We start from the raw sequence: 24,170 nt of genomic DNA on the forward strand, positions 1-24,170 counted from the left end.
TTGTTTTATTAAAAAAATCTGGTGACAGGATTGGATAAGGGCACAGATGCTATGAAGATGTTCTTAAGTCAATAAATGTGTTGGGTGATGGATCTTTTAGGTTCATTTTAGTATACTCTTGTGCATGGTAGAAATTTTCTATAATAAAAAGTAGAGCAAAACAAAACAAAATGCCATGGGCTGATCAAAACAGTGATTTCAAATGTAAGCTTCCCTCTAAAATTACAAGGTCTGACATCCAAATTGCCAGGATTGATTGCAATCAAGCTGCATATTACAGGGGTGACTCCACACAGCACACTTCCAAATACCAGCAGCAATGTAGTTACAGAAGGACAATGAGTGACTCTCCCAGCAGATACTAAGAAGGCTGATCAGTATCAGGATACATTTTGGATAGATTGCAAGAGTTCAAAAAAAATTAAGAAGATCCATAAAAATAATTAGGAAAACCAAAGGTGCATATTTAGTTACCCTGTTTTAGGATTTTGGGATTCAGTTCCTACATGCAAGAGAAGAGGCCAAAAAGGACAAGATTGGGAATCTGACTCCACAAAAACACTAATTATAGAAATATAAGAAGTCACAAATTAGACTTAATATTTGAAAACATAAGAAAAAGATGACAATCTTGACTTTAAAAAAGAGACAAAGGGAGAAATACGTACAGCCATCAATCTGTGAAAAAAATGTATAACCTTACAAATGACCAAATAAATGAATATAAATCAATGAGATAATACTTTTACCACCAAGCTGGAAAAGATGATAAAAAGTATAAGAAGGAAGGGGGGGTAAAAAGAAGGGGGAATGAACCATGAGAGACTATGGACTCTGGGAAACAAACTGAGGGCTTTAGAGGGGAGGGGGTGGGGGATTGGGATAGGCCGGTGATGGGTATTAAGGAGGGCACGTATTGCATGGTGCACTGGTTGTTATATGCAAGTAATGAATCATGGAACTTTACATCAAAAACTTGGGATGTACTGTATGGTGACTAACATAACATAATAAAAATTTTTTATTAAAAAAAAGTATAAAAATAAGAATGGTGAAACAGAGCAAACAGGCATATTTACATCTTGCAAAAGGAGAGTACCCAGCATAGCATTTCCAAAAGGTTATTTGATAATATATCTTTAATGCCTTAAATTCTAGAAACTTATCCTGAAGAAATAATCACAGATACAGAGAGAATTTCAAGAATGTTCATGATTGTTTTAGAAGAGCAAGAAATTTGGAAATGATCTAAATGTCAGAAAAAGAAAGGAATGATTTAGATAAATTATTATTTATCCATAATATGGGATGCAATTTAGCCCTGAAAATTCTTATAACAAAGATGATTTCATCACATGGCCTCATAACTAATGGGGAGGAGGGGAAAGTACAAAATTAAAAGTATCATGTAATCGCAACCATGTACAAGGAATACATACATATTTAGTGAGAAAGTAACTGGAAGAGATTATGTCAAAATGATGAAGCTTAATCTAAAATTGTTATCATTTGGTGGTCACCTTATGGGTGGTTAAATTTTTTTTTTTAAATCTTTCTTTATTTTCCACATTTACCACACATCCCCTATGAATTATGGAATCAGAAAAAAAATAAACATCTGTTTATTACAATGCATGAAGAAAAAGATCTCCCTAAAAAAACCTGCCACTTCCTCAAACATCTTCTTTCCAAGTTCAATAAATCTGCTGAGACTTACATGCTGGAAGCTAGGACACAAGTTTGCTGGAAGAGGAGAGTTTTTCTTTTTATCCTGGATAACAAGGTACACTTGAAAGGTTACTTAAGTATGACTACAGTGTCATAAATACTAATACTGGTACTTGTTTTTCTGTTGGGGTTTAACAATGCCCTCCATTTAAAGAGGGTAGAATAAAAAGTAAAAACAATGATTTAATAAAACCCAGCTGTGCTCAGTCTCTTTTCAGCCATGTCTTCAAGAATCTTCTCCAGGTGGCTTTGTTCCCATGCAGATGATAAAGGTTACTTTGCACAACAATCTAGATTAGAACTGTGTTCCATCCAAGCCTTTGGAAAAGAGAGGTGAAAATACCAAATCAGGACAACTCCCATACTTATCTTTTTCTGCTGTTGGTTGAAGTTGTCAATAATAACACCAATAAAAAGATTCAGAGTAAAGAATGAACCAAAGATGATAAAAGCCACGAAGAAAAGGTAGTTCACTGGTTGTTCCTCAAACCCGGGCTGTAGTTCTTTCTGTTAGGGATTTTTTAAACAAGAAAAGAAAACAATTACTGGAGAAAATTATAAGCCATCTTAACTGCCTTATCTAGAAGTCCAAAGTGTTTCTCAGCAGTAACATTAACTATTCAGGCCCTTGAACAGCCATGGCCTCTCCAGGGAAACCCACTTTCAGTTTCCCCTAGAGGAGCTTGACTGGTACCATGCAATGGGGAGGGGATGTGACAAGAGGGTTACGTTTTTTCTTCTAAGCAATGGAGAACCATGAAAGGGTTGTAAGAGAGAGAAATGATGTGATCACATGTGTCCTTTGAGAGGGTGTCTAGGATGTGTATATGGACACATAACTAGAGGGAGCCAGACTGGAGAGGAGGCCACTGTAGAAGGGGCATAGTCCCATCAGGCACAGGTGACTGACTACCAGCTCTTGAGGAATGATAACATCCTTCATATTAGAGCCCACTCTTGTATTTAGTCTGTGGTTGTGTCCTGTCACTCTTGAATTCCTAGGGCCTAGTATACTTTGTGACATGTAGATTCTTAATACACATTGAATGAATGTTTGGATGTATGTATGGATGGATGGATGAATGAATAGTCAAGCTATAGAACAGACACAAAAATGGACTACAACCAAGTTCCCCCAACTCAGAGTATGACCGAAAGCATACAAAATCCCTTTCATCCAAGTTCTTCACATTGTCATTGGCCTTATGCAGTTTGGGCATAGGTGGCAGGACAATTTTTTTCTTTCTCCAGATCACATTCAAAGATATAGCTATGAGTGTTGATAGCTCTATCACCTGTTGAATGTTTTTATGATATTTGTTATTCAACACCCACCATACAGACTAATGTAATGAAGGTAATATTTGAAAATATTTTTCTTTTGCCTTGAAGAGTACATGACCTTAGTACCAGTTGGATTGAGATGTCCATTTGTTCGAACTAGGGGTAGGCATTAGTACAGAAACAATACAGTGAAAAGAAAGAATTACTGTCAGCATCTGACATTTAAAATAGGATTATATAGCAGACTAACTATCCTGCAAAGAGAGATTCAGATAGGAAGAAGAAAGACAAAAGATCACCCCTCTTGTACCTAGGGAATTGTCAGAAAAAGAGAGACAGAGAACATCAGAGCCATGAGATGTGTGTCCTGATTCACCCTCTTTGGGTTTGGAGAAGGGACTTGGGATTCAGTAAATTGAAGGTAACATGGGGATATAAAGAGGATATTCTTGCTCAAATTCTGTATTTTTCTAAGAGAAAGCTGCTGCTGGGAAGGCCTGGGATACACTGCACAGGCAGGATGACTTAAGAGGCTAGAGTAGCATAATTAGAGAAAGTCTCTCAAATTTTTCAGTTTTCATGAGGCTTGGACATGGAGTTGATGTCCAAGGCCTGCCATGATGGGCTTTTGGCAAGAGATGGGAGTAGACTGCTGGGCCAGGGGACCATGTAGAGGACATGGCAGAGAGTCAGTGTTTGAGGCCAGGAGGAATTGAGTGGGAAGAAAGGCCCATGGTTTCACCAATATTTGAGACCAGCAAGATTCTCTGTGATTACACAGACAAGGGCATCATCATGCTAGAAGCCAGTACATACACACGAGCTATAATGTCCTAGGACCAGCATCAGGATGGGCATCCCACCATACACCTCCACTCACCTATCATTCATTCTGAGAACATGTAAGTCACACACCTCTTCCTACATACATCTGCATAAGATTTCCTCCCCATCTCCCATCTCCACCTCAAGGCACATGGATGCCTAAGTTAAACTAAGGTGAAGGTCATGTATTCAAAAGACCAAAAAAAAAAAAAAAAGCACGTTAATATTTTAAAATACTGTCTTAGTTATAAATTGCCTCCATTACTACTACTATAACATTTCTTGGCATGCATGAGTGGCTCAGTCAAACATCTGACTCTTGATCTCAGCTCAGGTCTCGATCTCAGGGTCATGAGTTCAAGCCCCATGTTGAACTCCACACTGGGCATGGACCCTACATTTAAAAAAAAAAAATAACCCACTTCTCATACCACCTCCACTGCCACTACCAGCTCACACACCTACTATGTGTCAGGTATCAACTCTGCAGATTCTCAGAGAAACAACACGTGTGTGATTACAGGAAAAAATAAACAATGCTGATTCCATTCTTGATTCAACCATGTGCTTACTCCATGGCTTTGGGCAGCACTCTTCCTTTCCAATTCTCAATTTTCCCAACTAGAACATGGAAATGAACCATGAGAAGGTCTCTCTTATCAGACCCTAGTCTAGCTGTAAGGTTTTCCAACAGTTCCAAATTTGGTTTCTGCCTGAATACCCAGTTGAAAAAGAAGCCAGAGAGGAAAATCAAGGCATTCTGTGATTCTATTGTTTCTGGCTCCATCTCCTCCATGAGAGGTTTCTCCCTGGTCGCTATGGAGAAACAGGACTGGACTTTGGAGCAAGATGGGATGCAATACTCATGGCAGGATGAATAAGAACCTCTTTTACCCCTATGTCATAGTCATTGTCCCAAGGAAAACAAGGCACAGAACGCTTGCTGGTGGAACTATGATGTGGGAAGTTCTAGACTGTGTGAGCAGTCATGATATCCCTGATTTGACCGTAGCACTCTAGAACATGGTAGAACAAAAGCTCACCCCTCTGGAATCGACAGCTGCATACATAATATCCATCCAGCCCTTAAATGTTGCCTGTAACAAAAGCAAATAAACATGAACATAATTATAGACTTGCTATCAACAGACAAGTGCCATACAACAGCAAGCAAGGCCCGCTGGGCAGATATATATAGATGGATAGGACCGAATGTCCAGGACAGAATGTCCAGATAAAAGAACAGTAGAAGGGAACTAAAAAATGGGTATCTTGGGTTTTTTTCTTCTTCATTTGTACAAGATAAAAAGTATTTTTTTAAAGGAATTTCTGCTTTAAAATTTTCTAGAGAGGCTGTGTAACAATTGCTGGAAAGAGCCTGGCTGAGGCTTTCCTGATGCCACATGTTTGCACTGTCTGCCTAAGACCTGGCAACTGTGGTTTGACCAGGGGACTGACTTCCAACAGAGAACTGCTACTAATGGTGTGGCTTTGCATCTGAGGCTCCAGTCCTCTTTGGCTGGAGCTCTGGAGAGTAAGGAACCATATAGGACAGGGTGAGATGTAAAGGAGCATTGCTTGGAGGTTGAGGCTTAGTAGACAGTAAAGTTGGAGATGCTCAATGGGGAACAATTCCAGAGGGCATCGGCTTCCACTTGGGAAATTGGGATCTGATTCTACTATCTCAATGGAGTCAATGTATTTTTATTAAACTGAGAAATGATTTATGCTTCTTTTAAGGTTTCTCTCCTCACAGTGAAAAACATACCAACAGTACTTACCACTTGCAGCAGGGCAAGGTAAGCCATTCCCACATTGTCAAAGTTGACTGGAAGGATGACCCAAGATAAATTTCCACTTTCACATTGAGTTTTGCTTGCAACAGTGTTGTAATTTATAACTGAGTTTATATCTGTTCTATTAATGCATCTTCCAAAATTTCCAGAAAAGAAGTTTACTCCCAGGATACAAAATATCAGCCAGAAAATGAGGCAGACAAGCAAAACATTCAGAATGGCAGGTATGGCACCTATGAGAGCATTGACTACAACCTTAAAAAAAAAAAACAGAAGAAAAACATAACAGATGCATGGGATTCACCAAGCTGTGGATCTCAGGATGGGCCTGATATGTGGGACTGGACTTCTTGGAGCTCTGTCTTTACTTTCTACCTCCAACTCCCCCAACCCTGTATCCTATGACAAGCCCTGCTCTCAGCTCCATACATAAAGGGTCTTTCTTTATCACTGAGGATCACTTGAGAAGTGTCCTTTGATGACAGTGTTACAGGCTTATGGGACACCTGCCCTAGGATTGAAAGGAAACCAGAGTCCATCTTGGCTACCACAGAATGGATGCTATATCTTAAATTTTCCTCCATCTCTCAAATTCTAAGCAGTGGACTGGATGGGAAGGAGCCCAGGAAAAGCTTGGCAATTTAATGGAAGCCCAGCCCAAGAAGAGCAGTTGGCTCTTCCACCTCTCCCTGACCTTCCTCCCATCTATCTGAAGAACGTACCTTCATTCCTTCGAACTGGGACAATGCTCGTAGGGGCCTCAGGGCTCTTAGGGTCCGGAAGGACTTCAAGCTCTTTAAGTCAATGAGACTGGTCACAGAGACCTGGTGGGAAGAGAAGCCACAGGTAGTGTACCTGACTTGGTTTCCAGGGAAGCAAGTCAGGGACTGGCAGCCCTCATTCTGAGAGGCAGACACACGGTGTCTTCAGCGGATTATCCAGAAACAGAAAGCAGTCAGCTCTCCCTGGAAGTGGGAGGGCAAGTGAAGAGGCTATTTTTCTCCTTGCTTGCCAAAGCTACAGCCCATACAGGTGAGGACAATGCATTTACATTATTTATTTAATGAAAGACAAAGAAAGGCTGAGAAATTGTTGTGAGTTAAAGGAAACCAAAGGGACATAACGATGTTGTGTCATTTGGGGTCCTGAATTGGATCCTGGCTTGCAGGGAAGTGAGGGGAGCCAAGGTGGATGGATAGAAAGAATTATCCATAAAGGACCTTGTTGAAACAATTGACAAAATTTGAAAATGGATATGGGGTTTGCTATTGAGTCATGTTAAATTTCCTAACTTTGATAATTGTGCTGTAACTGCGAGACAATAACCTTTTTCTTAGGAAATACACACTGGAATGTTTAGGGGTAAAGAGGTGTGGTGCCTGCAACCTAATCTCAAGCAATTTAGAATGAAAAATGGAGAGAAAATGACAAAGCAGATGGGGTGAAATGTTAATAATTCGTGAACCTGGGGAAAGAGTATAAGGGGTTCTTTACACTATTTCTTGCAACTTTTCTTTAAGTTTAAAATGATATAATAAAAAATTACAAGAAAATAATAAACTGTTTGCGAATATTTCCCCTCACTCAGATGCCTCCTTTTGGAGGAATTAAATCCAATTTTCTCTCCCAACATACTTCTTCCCAATGGGTCAGAACTAAGGAGTGGAAAGTTCTGCAAACACACTAAATTGAAACAACTATAATGAGCTTAAATTGAAGACCACTATTCACAGATTCTACTCATTCTTACTGATAATGCAGAGCCTTCAGAGGTTGAACTTGAAAGAAGGGCTGCTCAGCAGGACAGGAAGTGAATTATCATATGACTGACTATGCTGATATCAGAGTTCATGATTATCTAAAATCAGTCCCCTACCAATCTCATTGTAGTAGTAAAATACTAGCAAATTGAGAGAAATTAAGTGAGTTAATATGGCAGAATGAAAAAATTTTAAAATGTGTAAATCACTTTTTTTTATATCACCATCAATTCAAAATGCTTTTATTTATAAAGGTTTTCCAGGGGTGCCTGGGTGGCTCAGTCAGTTTAGTGTCTGCCTTTGGCTCAGGTCATGATCCCAGGGTCTTGGGATCGAGCCCCACATTGGGCTCTCTGTTCAGCGGGGAACCTGCTTCTCCCTCTCCCTGTGCCTGCCCCTCCGCCTGCTTATGCTCTCTTTCTCTCTCTCTCTGTTAAATAAATAAATAAACTCTTTATAAAGGTTTTCTAAAATAGGCATTTTGTTTGTTCTCTTGTTTGTAATAGCACTGCCTGTTGGGAAAGTTATTTCAGCAGATTTTCCACAAATATTTCCTTGTTCCTAGCCAGAGGGAAAAGGATGGCACAGTTCAGCAGTTCTTCTGACTTTACCAAATAACTGTTATCGCAGGTGGGGAAGAAGGGTCTCTAGAGGGACACTGTACACCTTTTCACCTGATAAGGTTATCCTTAGTCTATTCCACCAAATTGGGAAGCATTGATGAGACATGTAGACATAAAAATGCTCACATTATTTCCCACTCTATAGTACTCTTAAGGTGGGAACTCTTCTGCTGGTTCTATCTTTTTTTCTATCTAACTTGCATTTATTACTCTGTACTGTTAGGACATTCACCATTTTGATATACATATTCTTGTGGTTTGTTCCTTTTAACTGTTATAAAATATTACAGGATAAAAATATTCATATTTTATGGATCCATTCCCCCTTGGTGTTATTTCCAATTCTTTGCTATTATGAACAACAAACTGGACAGGTGTGTGCATTTTTCTTGCATACATACACAAGAGTTTTCCATAGATGTATAACTAGAAATAGTATTTCTGGATAATAAATTGGGCACATTTGTAATTTTACTTAATGTGCAAAATTTTCCCTAAAATAACCATTACCAATTAAATTGTTAGTGATTAGAAATTCCATTTTCTTATATCCTTCTCAATATTAGAGATTATCCAACTTTAAAATTTTTGTCAGTCTGACAAATAATACAAAGTCTCTTATTTCAATATGCGCATCTATGCTAACTGGTGAAAAAGCTAGTGTGTATTTCTTCATATATTTATTTGTAATTTGTGTTCCTTATGTGAATTACCTGTTTGCATCCTTCTCCCATTCTTACATTAAATTGTCTTTTTCTTGTTGATCTGTAGAGAGTCTTTATATACTATGGATAATAATTTTCTGTTATGCATATGGCAAGCACTGTCTCCAGGCTCTAGCCTGTCTTTATAATTACAGTTCTATTGAAAAAAACCCAAAAGTTTTACATTTTGATATAGTTGAATTTAGATATATATTTTTTGTGGACGTGTTTATATTTTCTACTTCAAAACTATAAAGGTCATTTTATATAATGTTGATTAATGAGCAACATAAAAGGATTATTCACGGAGTGCCTGGGTGGCTCAGTCAGTTGAGCATCTGACTCTTGACTTTGGCTCAGGTCATGATCCCTGGGTTGTAAGATCAAGACCCATGATGGGCTCTGTGCTGAGTGTGGAGTCTGCTAGGATTCTCTATCTCCCTCTCCCTCTGTCCCTCCCCCGCCCCCCACTTGCACGCTGTCTCTAAATTTTTTTTTTAATTTAAAAAGGTTTATTTACATACTTTCTCTTATTTAATCTGCACAATAATGTTCTGAATTAAGTAGCATTATATATCACTTACCATGTTTCAGACAAAGAAAGTTGAAGCTCAGAGGATTGGCAACTTGTTTCAGGTGGAACTGGGATTCACAACTTGGTCTATATGATACTAACGCCAATAATAGTAATAGTAGACCATACTTATCAAGTACTTTGGGATTTATAAAAATAAATATTTACAAGATTATTTCTTTTCTTGTTCTACTCATCTTTGTTCCATTCATTTTGTTACCAAGATTATACTTATCTCATCCAAGAAAGTCTGCAAGCTTCCTCTTTTTTAATTCTTTGTAACAATTTGAATAAGGTTGGGGTTAACTATTTATCTTAGTTCAGCCTGCAAAAACAGAATATCAAAGCCTGGGCTGCTTGTAAATAACAGAAATTTACTTCTCACAGTCTAGAGTCTAGGTAGTCTAAGATCAAGGTGCCAGCAGATTCAGTGTCTTGTGAGAGAGCACATCCTGGCTCATAGATAGTTTTCTTCTCCCTATGTCTTCACATGGCAGAAGGGGTGAGGAAGCTCTGTGGGGTCTCTTTTATAACATCACTAGCCCCATTCATGAGGGCACTGCCCTCATAACCTAATCACCTCCCAAAGGTACCACCTCCAAATACGAACACATCGGTGGTTAGGCTTCAACATATGAATTTTAGGGGATGCAAACATTTCAGTATATAGCACTATTCCTTGCAAGTTTGGTAAAACTTGCCTGTAAAACCATCTGCACCTGGTGCCCTTTTTTGACAGTGTGGAGTTGAACTACTGTTTTGATATTTTAAATGGTTATTGTTAGATTTATGTTTTCTATTTGTATCTGGTCTAATTTGGGCAATTTGTAGTCTATACTCTCATTTTTATTAAGGTGAAGACTTACTCAAAAGGGGGAAGTACTTTGCCTAAGGTTACACAGAAAGAGAACAGACAAGATAACTTTAGGATCAGTTTCCTGAGTTTAGGTCAGTAGACCACAGGTCCCTAGAATGGAGATACCAATCATCTGTCCACTGTCTTATGGGTTCTTCACTATACTATAAGATAATGGGTGAAATCACCTTGGAAACTGATAGGGTTTACAGACATGTGGATATTTTTATTCCTTTTTATTATTGCTGTTGGAGCTCCCATGTTACTGATGCTTTTTTAATGCTTAGTGAAATAAGTCAAGCAGAGAAAGACAACTATCATATGATTTCTCTCATCTATGGAACATAAGAACTAGAATGATCAGTAGGGGAAGAAAGGGATAAAGAAAGGGGGGGTAATCAGAAGGGGGAATGAAACATGAGAGACTATGGACTATGAGAAACAAACTGAGGGCTACAGAGGGGAGGGGGGTGGGGGAATGGGATAGACCGGTGATGGGTAGTAAGGAGGGCACATATTGCATGGTGCACTGGGTGTTATACACAACTAATGAATCATCGAGCCTTACATCGAAAACCGGGGATGTACTGTATGGTGACTAACATAATATAATAAAAAATCATTATTAAAAAAAAATAAATAAATAAAAGAAGAGAGAGAGAAAAAAAAAATAAAAAATAAAATTCCTGAACCACATGCCTACTTGTATCCAACAACAACATTAACAACATTATGGTTCTCCAGTTGCTATGTTGACCACATGGCTTATGCTTATGCATTTGTCGTGTCTACTTCTTTAAATAGCAGGGACAAAGTCTAACTAATAGCACATGATAGAAAGAATATAGATGTTAAAATCAAGGACTTCGGAGTAAGGCTTACTGGGTTCAAGTTTCATCTCCAACACTTCTAGCAGGCCAATTTTTGACATGTTTCTTAACCTCTCTATTACTTAGTTTCTCCTTGTGTATATGAAAAAATAATAGTACCTACCATATGGAGTGGTTGTGATAACTAAAAGAAAGAATGCTTATGAAGCATATGGCAGAGTACCTGGCATAGAGAAAGCACTCGATAAATGTGATGTATTATTATTAGCCTTAGCATAACACAGACCAAGGTGTGAATTCCAGTTTCATCTGAAACAAGTTGCTGACCATCTGAGCTTCAAGTTTCCTTATCTGTAATGTGGTAGGTAATGTATGACTCTGCTTAACTCAGAACATTGTTGTGCAGATTAAATGAAAGAATGTATGAGAATAATCCTCTTATGTTACTTGGCAGTTAAGATGGAGACCAGCCTAGTCTGTTGGCTGCTCACCTGCTTTGAGAAGTTTTGAGAGAAAATAGAAAGTTGGAAGAAGGGTGGGACACTCAAAGTTATTCTATGTATACATCAGACATAAGCAGTGCTTATGGAGAGAAGTGGATGAGTGCCATCATGGAAAGTACTGGTGTAGTGAGAATATGAAGCGCAGTGTGAGGAATAAGATCCAGGACAAACAGGACTGCTGATGGATAAATGACAACTACTTACAAGTACTGTGAAGAAAAATATTTTGGAGGGGTACCCAAATAAGGCACACAGGAAAAGCAGCTTCCTTATGGTATCTTCCCCTCCCCTACCCCAACCCCTGCTGCATGGAACACAGAGATGGTAAACTTACAATCACAATGACGAAATCAAGCCAGCACCAGACACTGGTGAAATACTTCCCAAATCCAAAGGCCACCCATTTTAGACCCATCTCCAGGATAAAAATGTATGTGAAAATATGGTCAGTACAATTTAGTAATGCTTGGATATTGGGTCGTTCCTCAAGGTGAACATCTTCAAATACCTGAAATGATAAAGCATAGCCATAGGCCAGGTTGAATATTTGCTTAGAACTACTCGCTGACCTTACTTTTTAATTTTTCTTCCTTATTTGAATAAACTAGAATCTCTTTTGGTGACAAGGTTTTGCTCAAAAGGTATTAAGAATGAAATTTCCCAGTGGAATAAATTCCTTGAGTAAATAAAACTGGAAGAAGGAAAATTCTATTTCTAGACTCCTATTGCCACAATAGCTCCCTAGGCTCTCATCACTGATCCCTGAAATATGAAAATATTTTCCTAACAGATCACCACACAATTTCCTGGTCTTCCTGATCCTTTCAACTCTTGCTAACAATATCTTGCCAACTTTTCCAGAACCACCCAATGGCATACTCCATCCCTTTCATCCTCCTAGTTACCTTAGTGGCTCTATATAGAGGCTCTCCATTGCTCGTAACACCTTAGTTCCAAACACCTTAGTCTACACTATATATTTTGCCAACTCTGAGGCCAACGATCTACAACAAACAGCCTTATGACTTACCCCAGTGCTCCCAATGTATGTGCCCATTTTTTGTGTACCAAGACATGCAAAAGTTTGGGAAGCTCTGAGCTAGAGCTTCCAGTGTAAATTACCCTGAATATTAAACATTTGTTGAGTGTGATCATGAAAGTGAGACGTCCTAGCCTCTGGAGAGACCCTTTTTCATTCTACATCCAAACATCCCCCTCAACTGAAATGTGTATGTGATTCTCTGGGGTCTATATAACTAGGGTAGAAGCAGTCCTTTTGGCCTTTATAAAGTTACTGAGAATGAAAAAAAGAAGATAAGTCTCCCTGGTACTTAACCTGTCATGACATTTGGGCAAACACTGAAGGTAAGAAAAAAATTGGTCCTGCTGTTGGGTACTAAGGTAATCTCATAGTCCCATGGTCCTGGGGAAAAAGAATGCAAAAGAATAAAACAGTTTGACTTCCAACTCCTAAGTGGGCTTCCTGTCCTCTGCTGGCTCCTCATCATTGTTAAAGTCTCATTTCGTTTGATATTTTCTTTGGAAACTGTCCTTCTTTCACCAAGACAATTAGGTGACTGTTCTGCATGGCCCCATGTCATCCACTGCTTCTCTGAGTGTCACTGTGGCCTTGGTCTATAACTGCTTGGACCCCATCTGTCTTCCATACTAGACTCCATGCTCCTGGAAGTCAGGGACTTGTCTTTGTGCCTCCTGAAGAGAGACAAATCTGAATAGTATTGGAAGCTCATTTCCTCTCTCATTTTGGAAGCTGAGCAACAACCTGGCTCAGCAGATCAGACTTTGCTCAATCAAAGAATAGGTCAATATCAGCAACTGAACTTTGGAGCCTCCCACATTATAATGAGGCCATTTCCTTGTCCAGAAAGCTCCCAATATTACCCAGTTGCTCAGACAAGAGCTTCCCAAACTCTAATGAGTCCCAAAGCACTTAGGTTCTGATTTAGCGGGTCTGCGGTGGGCCCAAGACTGCATTTCTAACAAGTTTCCAAGTGATACTGAGACTGCTGATCCATATACCACAGGCAGTGGCAAGGGACTAGATGTTTCTTGTCTCCATTTGTCTACAAATATGTAAAGTGAAACAGGACCTGAGTCCTTCTCCTAGAACCCTCTGCATTGTGTGTTCAGTCTTGCTCTGCCCAACCTACACTTGCCTCATCAGAAGGCAGATGAGAACTAGGAGGATGGTATCATATGTCCTTGACCTTCTGACAACACCATGCTTTCCCACTTACAAACACAGGGCTTGGTAGATACCAATTATCATTTGTGAAATAAATTAAAGAACCCTATTACTTGAATAAGAGTAAAGAGCCAGTGCAAATGTGAGCACCAGAAGGCTACAAGGAATCCTAGACCAAGGATAAGCAATAAAAATAATTAAGAGAGTTCTCTGGCATGGTTTAGAAAAATTTACTGTTCTTTAGCTTGAGAAATAATTTACACTGTAGTAAGTAGATAAATGGAGATGTGTGCTGATCATAGGCTCTGGTGGGCCCCAATGTGTGCTCATCTCCTTTCACCCAGAGATCACATAAGTGTAAAGCACTAACCAGGACGGCAATGGTGAAGAAGCAAGACATTTCCATGTCTCTTCTAATTGCTAGTGACTTACTATGAAACGTTCTGTGATTCTAAATCGATAAGGGGGAACCTAAGACTCCATTCACTTACACAACAAATAGTAAGAGAGTTTGGTTCTATATTATGGCCATTTTAAGGGAAAATATAAAATAGAAGGGGGAGAGAAAAAGAGAGAAACATGTAGGTGATAAGAGAGAAGATGCTATTACTCAAGTAAGGGAGGCAAGAAAGACCAAAAGGTGAGGAGAGAGAGCAGGAAGGAGTTTATGACTACATGCTATTGGAGGCATGGATTTAGTTATTTCCAAACCTTACTGGGACCACTACACCTCGATCTGGAAGGAGCTGCTATGTGAATAAAGCAGTATCTGTTTGTCTCTCCTCTCAAGGGACCATGACTGATGGACAATACCAAGACAAATTATTATATCCAAATCTGGTCCCCGTAGCCTTCTCCTCCTAATGTTCTACCTTTAGGAAACCAGCATTATGGTTTTCCAGGAAGGAGAGGTAAGAATATTGCTGTCTAGAGGAAGAAACATGTAGAATAGAGTGAAAATGTCTAGAAATTCTCCAAGAATGAGGGTCAGGCATGGGGTTCAGGGCCAGACTCCAGTAGCCACTTTAAAGTGTTGATTTGAACCATGCTTCCCCATAAGTAAAGTGTCTTTGGCTTGGGACTTCCCAGTTGGAGCTGGACTCCAGAAGTTGTGCAAAATCCTGCCCTCAAGGGGAACCAGCAGCAAAGATCCCACTTCTGCCTCCCCATATTCACAGCCCCATGTCAGAATGTTGCCTAGCCACCTGATGCCCAATGTCCCCACAAGACTGTGATAATTTACCAGTGCCCCACTGCTCAGCAGAATCACAAAGATAATAAAACTCTCAAACCAGCTGTGTTTCACTATTTGGTAGCAAGTTTTCCGCAGGTTCCACCAAATGAGCCCGGGGGACTTTCTCTTGTCTATGGCACAGCATGGGAAGCAGTGACCCAGGCCTGCAAAGAATGAGCAGCAGCATTATACTTAGTGTCTGTAAAGAACTGCATTAATAACCCTAACTCTTCACCCCTCCCTTTATGCATGTCCCTTACCTCTGCAATTCTTCCCACTGAAGAGGTGGAGTCATTTTGCAACCTCTGAATCTGGGCTCAGCCATGTAACTTGATTTAGCCAATAGAGCAGAGTGAGAATCATACACACCAGTTCTGAGCTTTGGCCTTGAGAGGCCACTTGCTCTCTGGCACCATCTCCATAAAGAGAGGAATATTTGCGCCAATCCACTGGTTTCAGGAGAAGGAGAATGGACATGTGATACAGAGCCAAGGGACCCAGTTAAGCCAAGGGGCCCAGTTAAGCCCAGTCCAGATTGGCCAACTCCCAGTCATTATCACATATGAATAAAGCCAGCCAAAATCAGTAGAAATAACCAGCCTTGATGAGTGGAGTCATGTAGACACATGTTTATTATTGTGTGCCACTGAGACTTCATGGCTGTTTGTCATGCAGCAATTTCTTTTGGTAACAGTAAACAGTGTTCTAAGGACTGAGGGGAATGAGGTAAGGATGGGCACAGGCTCTATGAACAACCCAAACCACACAATCTGATCAATTGTCAAGGCATTTACACATAGCTAAGGCATTTACACTAGCCTTCAGCATGAATTACATCACCCTTCTCACCTTGTCTCCTTCACCCACCCTCCAAGTTCCATGGAGGTTAATTTCATGGTGATTACAACATTCCACTCCTTTCCACATCATCTTCCTAAGCTACTGTGAGGTCTCCTCAGTCTGTCCCTGCCCTCTTCCACCGTTCAGAACATCAATAGGTTAATCTCCCTTAAAGGCTTTCTTTCCTGTCTTTTATGCCACTTCTCCCTTCTTCTAGAAACCAACCTTTCTTCTCCAACTTCACTGTTGACTGATCCTGTACGCACCTCAAGCACCAGTCCAAATGTAAGTCAGGATAACTAACAGTAGTCTATCCCCAGCCTGACCTCTGACCCCGTGGGCAGTTTGGGGGCTGTCAAACAACCTGGAATAAGTTTGAAACTCATTCTTGGTGTCCATTCTGAGACCAATCTAGTGTCAAACTTATGAAGAAATTTTAATTTTAGATTCATTCATTCATTTAAGTCTCTATGTTGAGCCCATAATCTGGGCAAGATTCCATTCTTACACTAGAGATACAATATTGATTAATTCAGTGCCTAAGTTTTTAAGGACCTCACAAGAGAGACAGACACAAATAAATTTCCCACAATGAATACAGGAAATAATAAAGACACATAGAAAGGAACCACTATATCCACTCAAGGAATTAGGAAAGACTGCATTTATTGATTGCTTATTATGAGCCAGATATTCTTCTAGGTGATGCACATTCACTCATTTAAGACCAACAATAATTCTTTGCAGTATATACTATTATAGCCATTTTATAAATAAAGCATAGAGAAGTTAAGTAAATTGAACAAGCCATACAGCTAGTAAATAAGGAGGCCAGAACTGAGCTCAGAGCCAAAGCTCATAACTACAATATTATCCTTCTTCCAGAAAAAAATCTTGAGGGATGTATTGAGGGTCTGGCAGGGCTCCATTCAACCCTGGACTTATGGTCAGCTTCCCTTGGTCTACCACCTCAACTACATCTTGACAACAGATGTACTGGGGGCTATAGAAAGTGGCAGACATACTGGCCCAGTGGGAAAAGTTTTCTAGAGGAAAGTTTTCTACAGTTTCTGCTCTGATTGTTAGGCTGTGTTAGTTGAGCACACCTTAATCAAGAATTTCTGAAATCTCCTTTGCCTGGATCTGATAATGGCCCAGAGAACCTATAGATGCCCTCTCTTCACTTCTGTCTCCAGTAGAAGTAGAAAGAAGGCATCTATCAAAATCATAGCGCTTCAAAGAACAAGAGAATCTCATCCAAATATTCTGTGAACTGGATGCAGGAATACTGCCACTTACCTTTGGGAAAACATCTCTCCGGTTCTTTTTTGGGAACCATTTCAGGAACGAGCCCAAAGGGATCCTGTGGATCAATGGTGCTACATTCTGAGAGCACACTGGTAGTATCACACTTCTGGACAACAGAACAAAGGAAGAGGGGAATCATTTACTAAGACTGACTCTCACAATGGTAGCACCTAATACCTTAGTGTATAACTTTTTAGGCATGAAGCTAGCTAGGCAAAGGATTCTAGGTATAAGTGTATCTAGAAAGTATCCCTCTCACTAAGTGCTTTTTAAAATGCTCTAAGAAATAGCAGGAAGGGAAGAATGAAGGGGGGGTAAACAGAAGGGGTAATGAACCACGAGAGACTATGGAGTCTGGGAAACAAACTGAGGGCTTCAGAGGGGAGAGGGGTGGGGGATTGGGATAGGCCAGTGATGGGTATTAAGGAGGGCACATATTGCATGGAGCACTGGGTGTTATATGCAAACAATGAATCATGGAACACTACGTCAAAAACTAATGATGTACTGTATGGTGACTAACAAAACATAATAAAAAATTTAAAATAAATAAATAAATAAAATGCTCTGACTAGCTCTGATTTTAGGAGAGAATTCTCTAACTGCTCTCCCCTGGCTGAAAAAAGGTGAGATATATAAGGACACAATATCTCAACTTTTTCCTCCCTACAAATCATATCTCTGATACCACCTAACTCCAGATAAGAAGGCTGGGTGATGAGGTGAAGGCTATTTGACTGAGACTAATTTTTAGCTCTTTCAATTCCTGGAATAATAGGTCTAGACTCCAGAGCCGAATGAGTCTAGACTCATTGTTTTGGTGGTTCTTATTATTTTGCCCTCCAGGAGACATGCTGACAATGTCTAAAGACACTTTTAATTTCACAACTGGGGGATACTATCGACATCTAGTGGGTAGATGCCATGGATGCTGCTAAATATCCTACAACAGACAGAACAGCCCAGCACAAGGAGGAATTATCATACCCCAAATGTCATAGTGGAGAGGTTAAGGAACCCTGGCCTTTGCTTAAGATCTGATTCTGGCAGTTTGCTCTGCATTAATCCTGATATTTTAATCTTGATAGCCATAGTGGCTATGTTGGAGAATGTGTATGGATACGCTCCATGTTCCTTTTGGAACACCCTGGGAAAATTACCTTTTGGGGATCCTGTTCTGACAAACATATGTCATCTTCAGAGAACACATCAATTTCCACACTTTGAGTTCCTGGGCTGATGGACTTCTTGGTCGTCTGGTGGAGTTCAAAGGCCTGACACCAAAAAGCACAGAGTAAGATTAATATTCTTCCTGGGCATCTCACTTGAGATAAAACAAATTTGAATTGTGACATTATTACTTTTTTTCTTCTTACTTTTTAAAACTGCTCCTGGAGAAACTCAACATAAAATAATTCTGGGAAACAGGCAATGAAACTTACTCAGAAGTCATATGATCAAACAATATGGTTTTGGTACAAAATTCACCAAATAATTCAGAGGTGAAACTTACTGTATCTTTTCACTTCAATGACTAAATAATAAATTATTTAATAAGTGATAGTGGTATAATTAGTTATCTCTGAAAATATAATATAATGCCAGAATACCGTAAAAATAAAATCCATAATGACTTGATATACTGATATAAAAATAGATGAGTAAAAATGTTAGAATAATTTGGAAAATAATTTTTTTATTCTTTGGGTTACAGAAGGTTGGCTTAGTGAAACAGAAAAGAGCATTAAAGAGAAAAGTGAAAATGTATTATAGATAAAAATAAAAAATAAATTTTGTCTTATGACCTGCAGGTATATCCAAGAAAGATGTGCAAAGTCATGCCTTAGGTGAGGGTTTCATGCTAAAATCTGTGTGAGTGTTCCTGTGACTCTGACACTGTAAGGTCATAATTTAAGAACTCTTCTCCTATTTGAACACATGCATTGATATATTACAAACACACACAACACACACACGTGTGTGAGAAACAAGTAAATATAGCTATGAACCAGACACAGAACAGAAATATGAAGTAGTGACAATTCAGAGCATGTAGCAGGTAATGATCACTGAAGGTACCCCATGTGAGGAAAGGAACCACAGCTATGTTCAAGGCTTGAAACTTTGGACTGGGATGAAGTTCTTGCACTTAAGAGAGAAAGCCAAAACAAGTTGTGGCCAATGCTTGGAATTATAATTATACACAGCTGCATATCTATGCAGGCAGGAGGAAGTACAGCTTCAGAAATAGAATCTGGGTAAAGGTACCCACTGGATCTGAAATACACCTAGTATCACTATTAGACAAGAATCCCAAATTGTCAATGTGAGACTTGGTTCTGTAGTGGCTGCCCTAGGAGGGTCTATTAAAGACAGCACAGAACCTGGACAGCACAAAGAGAGTGACAGATCCTCTCACTAAAGAGAAATTGAAACTAACACTCCAAAATATAGGAGGAGACAAACAAAATAAGTGGCCCTAAAAATGAACTACTAGGAGGTGAATCTATTTCAGAAAAAAAATGAATATAATAATCTGAAAGTGTCATTAAAATGAATAAGTTTAGGATTTAATGAAAAAGATATATAAAGCTTTGCTTTCTGGATGGCAGTGTAAGGAGTTCCATGGACATAATCTCCAGAGAAATAAGAATAAGCATAAGTGGTGACAAATATTTTTAAAAAATTATTAAAAGTCTCTGGAAATTGTCCTAAGGCATACAGCAAATGAAGAAACTCGTATTCAAAATTTTTTTTCAGAATTCAGTAATAGTAGCAGGAATTCATGGCAACTGAAACATGAGCTTCCCTCTCTTTCCCCACCCTCCAGCTCAGTTGATGGAAGCCCTTCTCTAGGCAGCTGTGATCAAGAAGATGATGCTCCCTCTACCCTCAGCCCCCAATCAAGAGATATGTATCTTAGCAGGAGGTGTAGATCACCAGCTTTTCTCTTCCTCTCCAACTCTGAGTTGAAGAGGTTACATTCCTCATGAATATGGCCAAGAAATTGGGCTCTCTTTTTCCATCCAGCCTCTACTCATAGGACAGAGACTTTATTCCAGATTCAGCAGCTTGAGCATACTGGGGTCCTCATCACCCTCACCCCAGCTAGTTTATAGGTAAGAGGTTCCATGAAGAAAGAAGGAAGTGAGAAGATGAGAGGCTACTGCCCCCCCCCAAGTACTTGGATTATAGCTAAGAAATTTTGCCTATGGCAGGAGGCATTCCATAAGAAACAAGAACTCTGATGCTCTCCCCAAAAGAACTGACTTTATGTGGAACAATGTGGGGGGGGGCGGTTAGGGGGAGGGTTCAAGTCTAAGGGTATTCTTGAAAACAATGGAGACTTTGATGGTAAGCAAATAAGAAGAGACTGGTAGCCTCTTCTTCATTAAAAACAACAAATTAAACCACAGGTCAGCAAGTTCACTACAGAGAACCATGGAAAGAGACAGCTAAGAAGAATCTCCCTGGGGTCAGAACAAATCTCCAAGATGGCCTTATAAATATCCCTCCCTGAAATTAATTAGATCAGACTGTGGAGGAATTAATGCCCTGTGGTATTGTCAGAAACAATAGAGCAATTAGCCAGCAATTAGTTCAGCCCAAAATCTGGGTGTGATACCGAAGAAGGCAGACAGATTAACAGAGAGAACATGGAAAGAGATAGTCAAAGAAAGCCCTGCTAAAATAACTGTCATCCTGCAGTGACTGTCTGCAAACCCAAGGGTGTGTCCTCTGAGGAGTGACACCAAAGACTTCACATTTGTGTGTGTGTGGTGAGAGTAGGCAGAGGAAAGAGGGAAAATAGACTTCACTAGAACAGTCTAGCCAAGTCACCAAACAAGCCCCAGAGAGGAGAAAAGGGAATCAGTTCCAGATCTGCTGCAATATATTACTTAAAATGTCCGATTTTAAACAAAAATGATAGAACATGGGAAAACCCAGGAAAGTATGATCCACACTTAGAAAGAAAGCAGACAACATAAACTGCCTGTGAGGGGGCCTGGATGCCAGAGTTAATTAACAAAGAATGCAAAGTAGTCATTATAAATATGTTCAAAGAACTAAAAAATATTTAATAAATAAAGGACACTATGATAACAATGTATAATCAAATATAGAGTATCAGTGAAGAGACAGAAGTTATTTAAAAAACTAATAAAAATTCTGGAGTTGAAATGTGTGATAACTGAAATGAAAAATTCACTAAGTGGAGCAACAATATATCTGAACTGACAGAAGAAAGAATCAGTGAACTTGAAGAGAGATCAGGAAAGAGTATGCGATCCAAAGAGCACAGGAAAGAAGGAAGAATGAAAACTTAAAGGAAGCTCAAAGAAATGTAAAACACCATGAAGCATACCAACCAGAAAGAAAAGAGAAAGGGGAGCAGAATAAGGGCTGAAAACTTCCCAATTTTGACTGGAAGTATTAATCTACACCTCCAAGAAGCTCATAAAACTCAAAGTAGGATAAACACAGAGCTCCAAACCTAGATATATCATAGTAAAAATGCTGAAAGCCAAAGATAGAGAAAATATTGAAAGTAACAAGAACAAAGTAGTTCATTGCATACAAGGGGATCCCAACAAAATTAACAGCTGACTTCTTTTTTTTTTTTTAAGTAGGCTCTGTGCCCAACATGGGGCTTGAACTCATGACCCTGAGATTACAAGCCATGTGCTCTACCAACTGAGCCAGTCAGGCACCCCAACAGTTGACCTCTTATTAGAAACAATGGAGACTAGGAAGCAGTGGAATGAGATACTATGACTGCTGAAATTAAAAAACAAATGTGAACCATGATTTTATTATCTAGCAAAACTATCTTTCAAAAATGAAGGTGAAATAGAATAGCACATAAACAAAAACAGAAAATTCTTTGCTAGCTGACCCACCTTACAAAAAATACTGAAGAAGATCCTCCAGCCTGAAAGTAAATGATCCTAAATGGTAATAAAAGTCCACACAAAAGAGCAAAGAGCACAGGTAAAGGTAAGTCTGTAATTATAAAAGACGAGAAAAATTCATATTTATTTTCCTTTCTTCTCTATAGATGACTTCAAAAGAAGTTGTCTAAAACAGTTAAAAATTAATGTATTATTGGACATGTAATATATGAAAATAAAATATACGTGGTAATAACAGCACCAAAGAGGCGAATGGAAGCAAAGTCATCATAAGGAAATGATACCTGAAGTTTCCTCAAATTCACAGAAACAAATGAGGAGAGCTGGAAATGGTAAATAAGATTAATAAAAAAAACTCTGTAAATACATACTTGCTTTCTTTTCTCAGCTTCATTAGTAAACATATATGAAGGGATAATAAAAATGTATTGTTGGGTTTTTAACATATATGGATGTAATATGTATAATAAAGAATAGTACAAAAATGTGGGAGAGGGAATAGAGCTATACATGAGTAATGTTTCTATATCTCACTAGAATTAAGTTAACTTACCAGACATCAATTCTGATAAGTTAGATGTATGTGGCAACCCCTAGAGCAATCAATAAGAAAATAACTTTAAAAAGTTGTGAAAAAACATTAAAGGAATTAAGACATTACATTAGAAAATATTCAAACAATGCAAAGTAAGGCAATGAAGGAAGAAAAGAGGAATAAAAACACATAAAACACATAAAAACAAAAAATATGAGAAATAGAAAAACTAGATCAATAATAATATTAATTATTAAACAATCTAACAAAACGGCAGAAACTGTCAGGCTGGATAAGAAAACAAGAGCCAAATATGAACTGTCTATAGGAAATACATTTTGGATTCAAAGACACAAATAGTTTGAAAGCAAAAGAATGGAAGAAGCTATCATACAAGCAGAAACCATAAGAAAGCTGGAGTGACTATATTAATGTCAGAAAAAATAGATGTTGGGGCGCCTGGGTGGCACAGCGGTTAAGCGTCTGCCTTCGGCTCAGGGCGTGATCCCAGTGTTATGGGATCGAGCCCCACATCAGGCTCCTCCACTATAAGCCTGCTTCTTCCTCTCCCACTCCCCCTGCTTGTGTTCCCTCTCTTGCTGGCTGTCTCTATCTCTGTCGAATAAATAAATAAAAATCTTTAAAAAAAATAGATGTTGAGTTTTCTTGTTTTTTGTTTTTTAGAGAGAGAGAGCACACAAGGGCGGGAATCTTAAGCAGGCCCCATGCCCAATGCAGATCCTGAGACAGGGCTCAATCTCATGACCCAGAGATCATGACCTGAGCCGAAATCAAGAGTTGGATACTCAACTGACTGAGCCACCCAGGTGTCCCAGACAAAATAGACTTTGAAACAAAAAAATTTACTAGAAATAAAGAGGGACATTTCACAATGACGAAAACATCAATATATCAGAAAGATAACATTTATAAACATTAATGCACCTAATATAAGAGCCACAGAATATATGAAGCAAAAACTGACAGAATTGAAGGGAGAAATAGACAATTCAACAATAATAGTTGGAGGCTTCAATAACGTGTTTTCAAAAATGAATATAACAACTAAGTAGAAGGTACAAATAGAAGGCTTGAACAATATTATCTATCAATTATACCTAAAAGATACCTGCAGAGAGAAAGACAACTATCATATGATTTCTCTCATCTATGGAACATAAGAACTAGGATGATCAGTAGGGGAAGAAAGGGATAAAGAAAGGGGGGGTAATCAGAAGGGGGAATGAAACATGAGAGACTATGGACTATGAGAAACAAACTGAGGGCCTCAGAGGGGAGGGGGGTGGGGGAATGGGATAGACCGGTGATGGGTAGTAAGGAGGGCACATATTGCATGGTGCACTGGGTGTTACACGCAACTAATGAATCATCGAGCCTTACATCGGAAACCGGGGATGTACTGTATGGTGACTAACATAATATAATAAAAAAATCATTTAAAAAAAAAGATACCTGCAGAACCCTCAACTCCAAACAACAGAACACATATACATGGATTGAAACTGTACAGAGTGTGTTGTCTGATCGTGATGGAATAAAATTAGAAGTACAAAAAGACATTTGAAGAACTCACAAATAGGTGGAAATTAAACAAAACAGTCTTAAATAACCAACAAGTCAAAGAATAAAT

The 24,170-nt window shown here is 39.0% G+C and overlaps 1 protein-coding gene across 1 annotated transcript in view; it reads right to left on the bottom strand.

Moving 5' to 3' along the window:
- Positions 1–24,170, bottom strand: part of SCN11A (sodium voltage-gated channel alpha subunit 11) — a 79,899-nt gene that overhangs the window by 13,273 nt on the left and 42,456 nt on the right. The window contains exons 16-23 of the mRNA XM_045798218.2: positions 18,232–18,345; positions 17,063–17,177; positions 14,933–15,087; positions 11,818–11,991; positions 6,356–6,457; positions 5,619–5,888; positions 4,881–4,934; positions 2,094–2,235 (exon numbers count right to left, since the gene is read on the bottom strand). Coding sequence (XP_045654174.2) covers positions 2,094–2,235; positions 4,881–4,934; positions 5,619–5,888; positions 6,356–6,457; positions 11,818–11,991; positions 14,933–15,087; positions 17,063–17,177; positions 18,232–18,345 — 1,126 coding nt within the window. The remainder of the gene's footprint in view (positions 1–2,093; positions 2,236–4,880; positions 4,935–5,618; positions 5,889–6,355; positions 6,458–11,817; positions 11,992–14,932; positions 15,088–17,062; positions 17,178–18,231; positions 18,346–24,170) is intronic.

The sequence above is a fragment of the Ursus americanus genome, chromosome 20 (genome assembly GCF_024610735.1).
Source record: "Ursus americanus isolate L20-20 chromosome 20, mUrsAme1.1.p, whole genome shotgun sequence".
In the NCBI taxonomy this organism is placed as follows: domain Eukaryota; kingdom Metazoa; phylum Chordata; class Mammalia; order Carnivora; family Ursidae; genus Ursus; species Ursus americanus.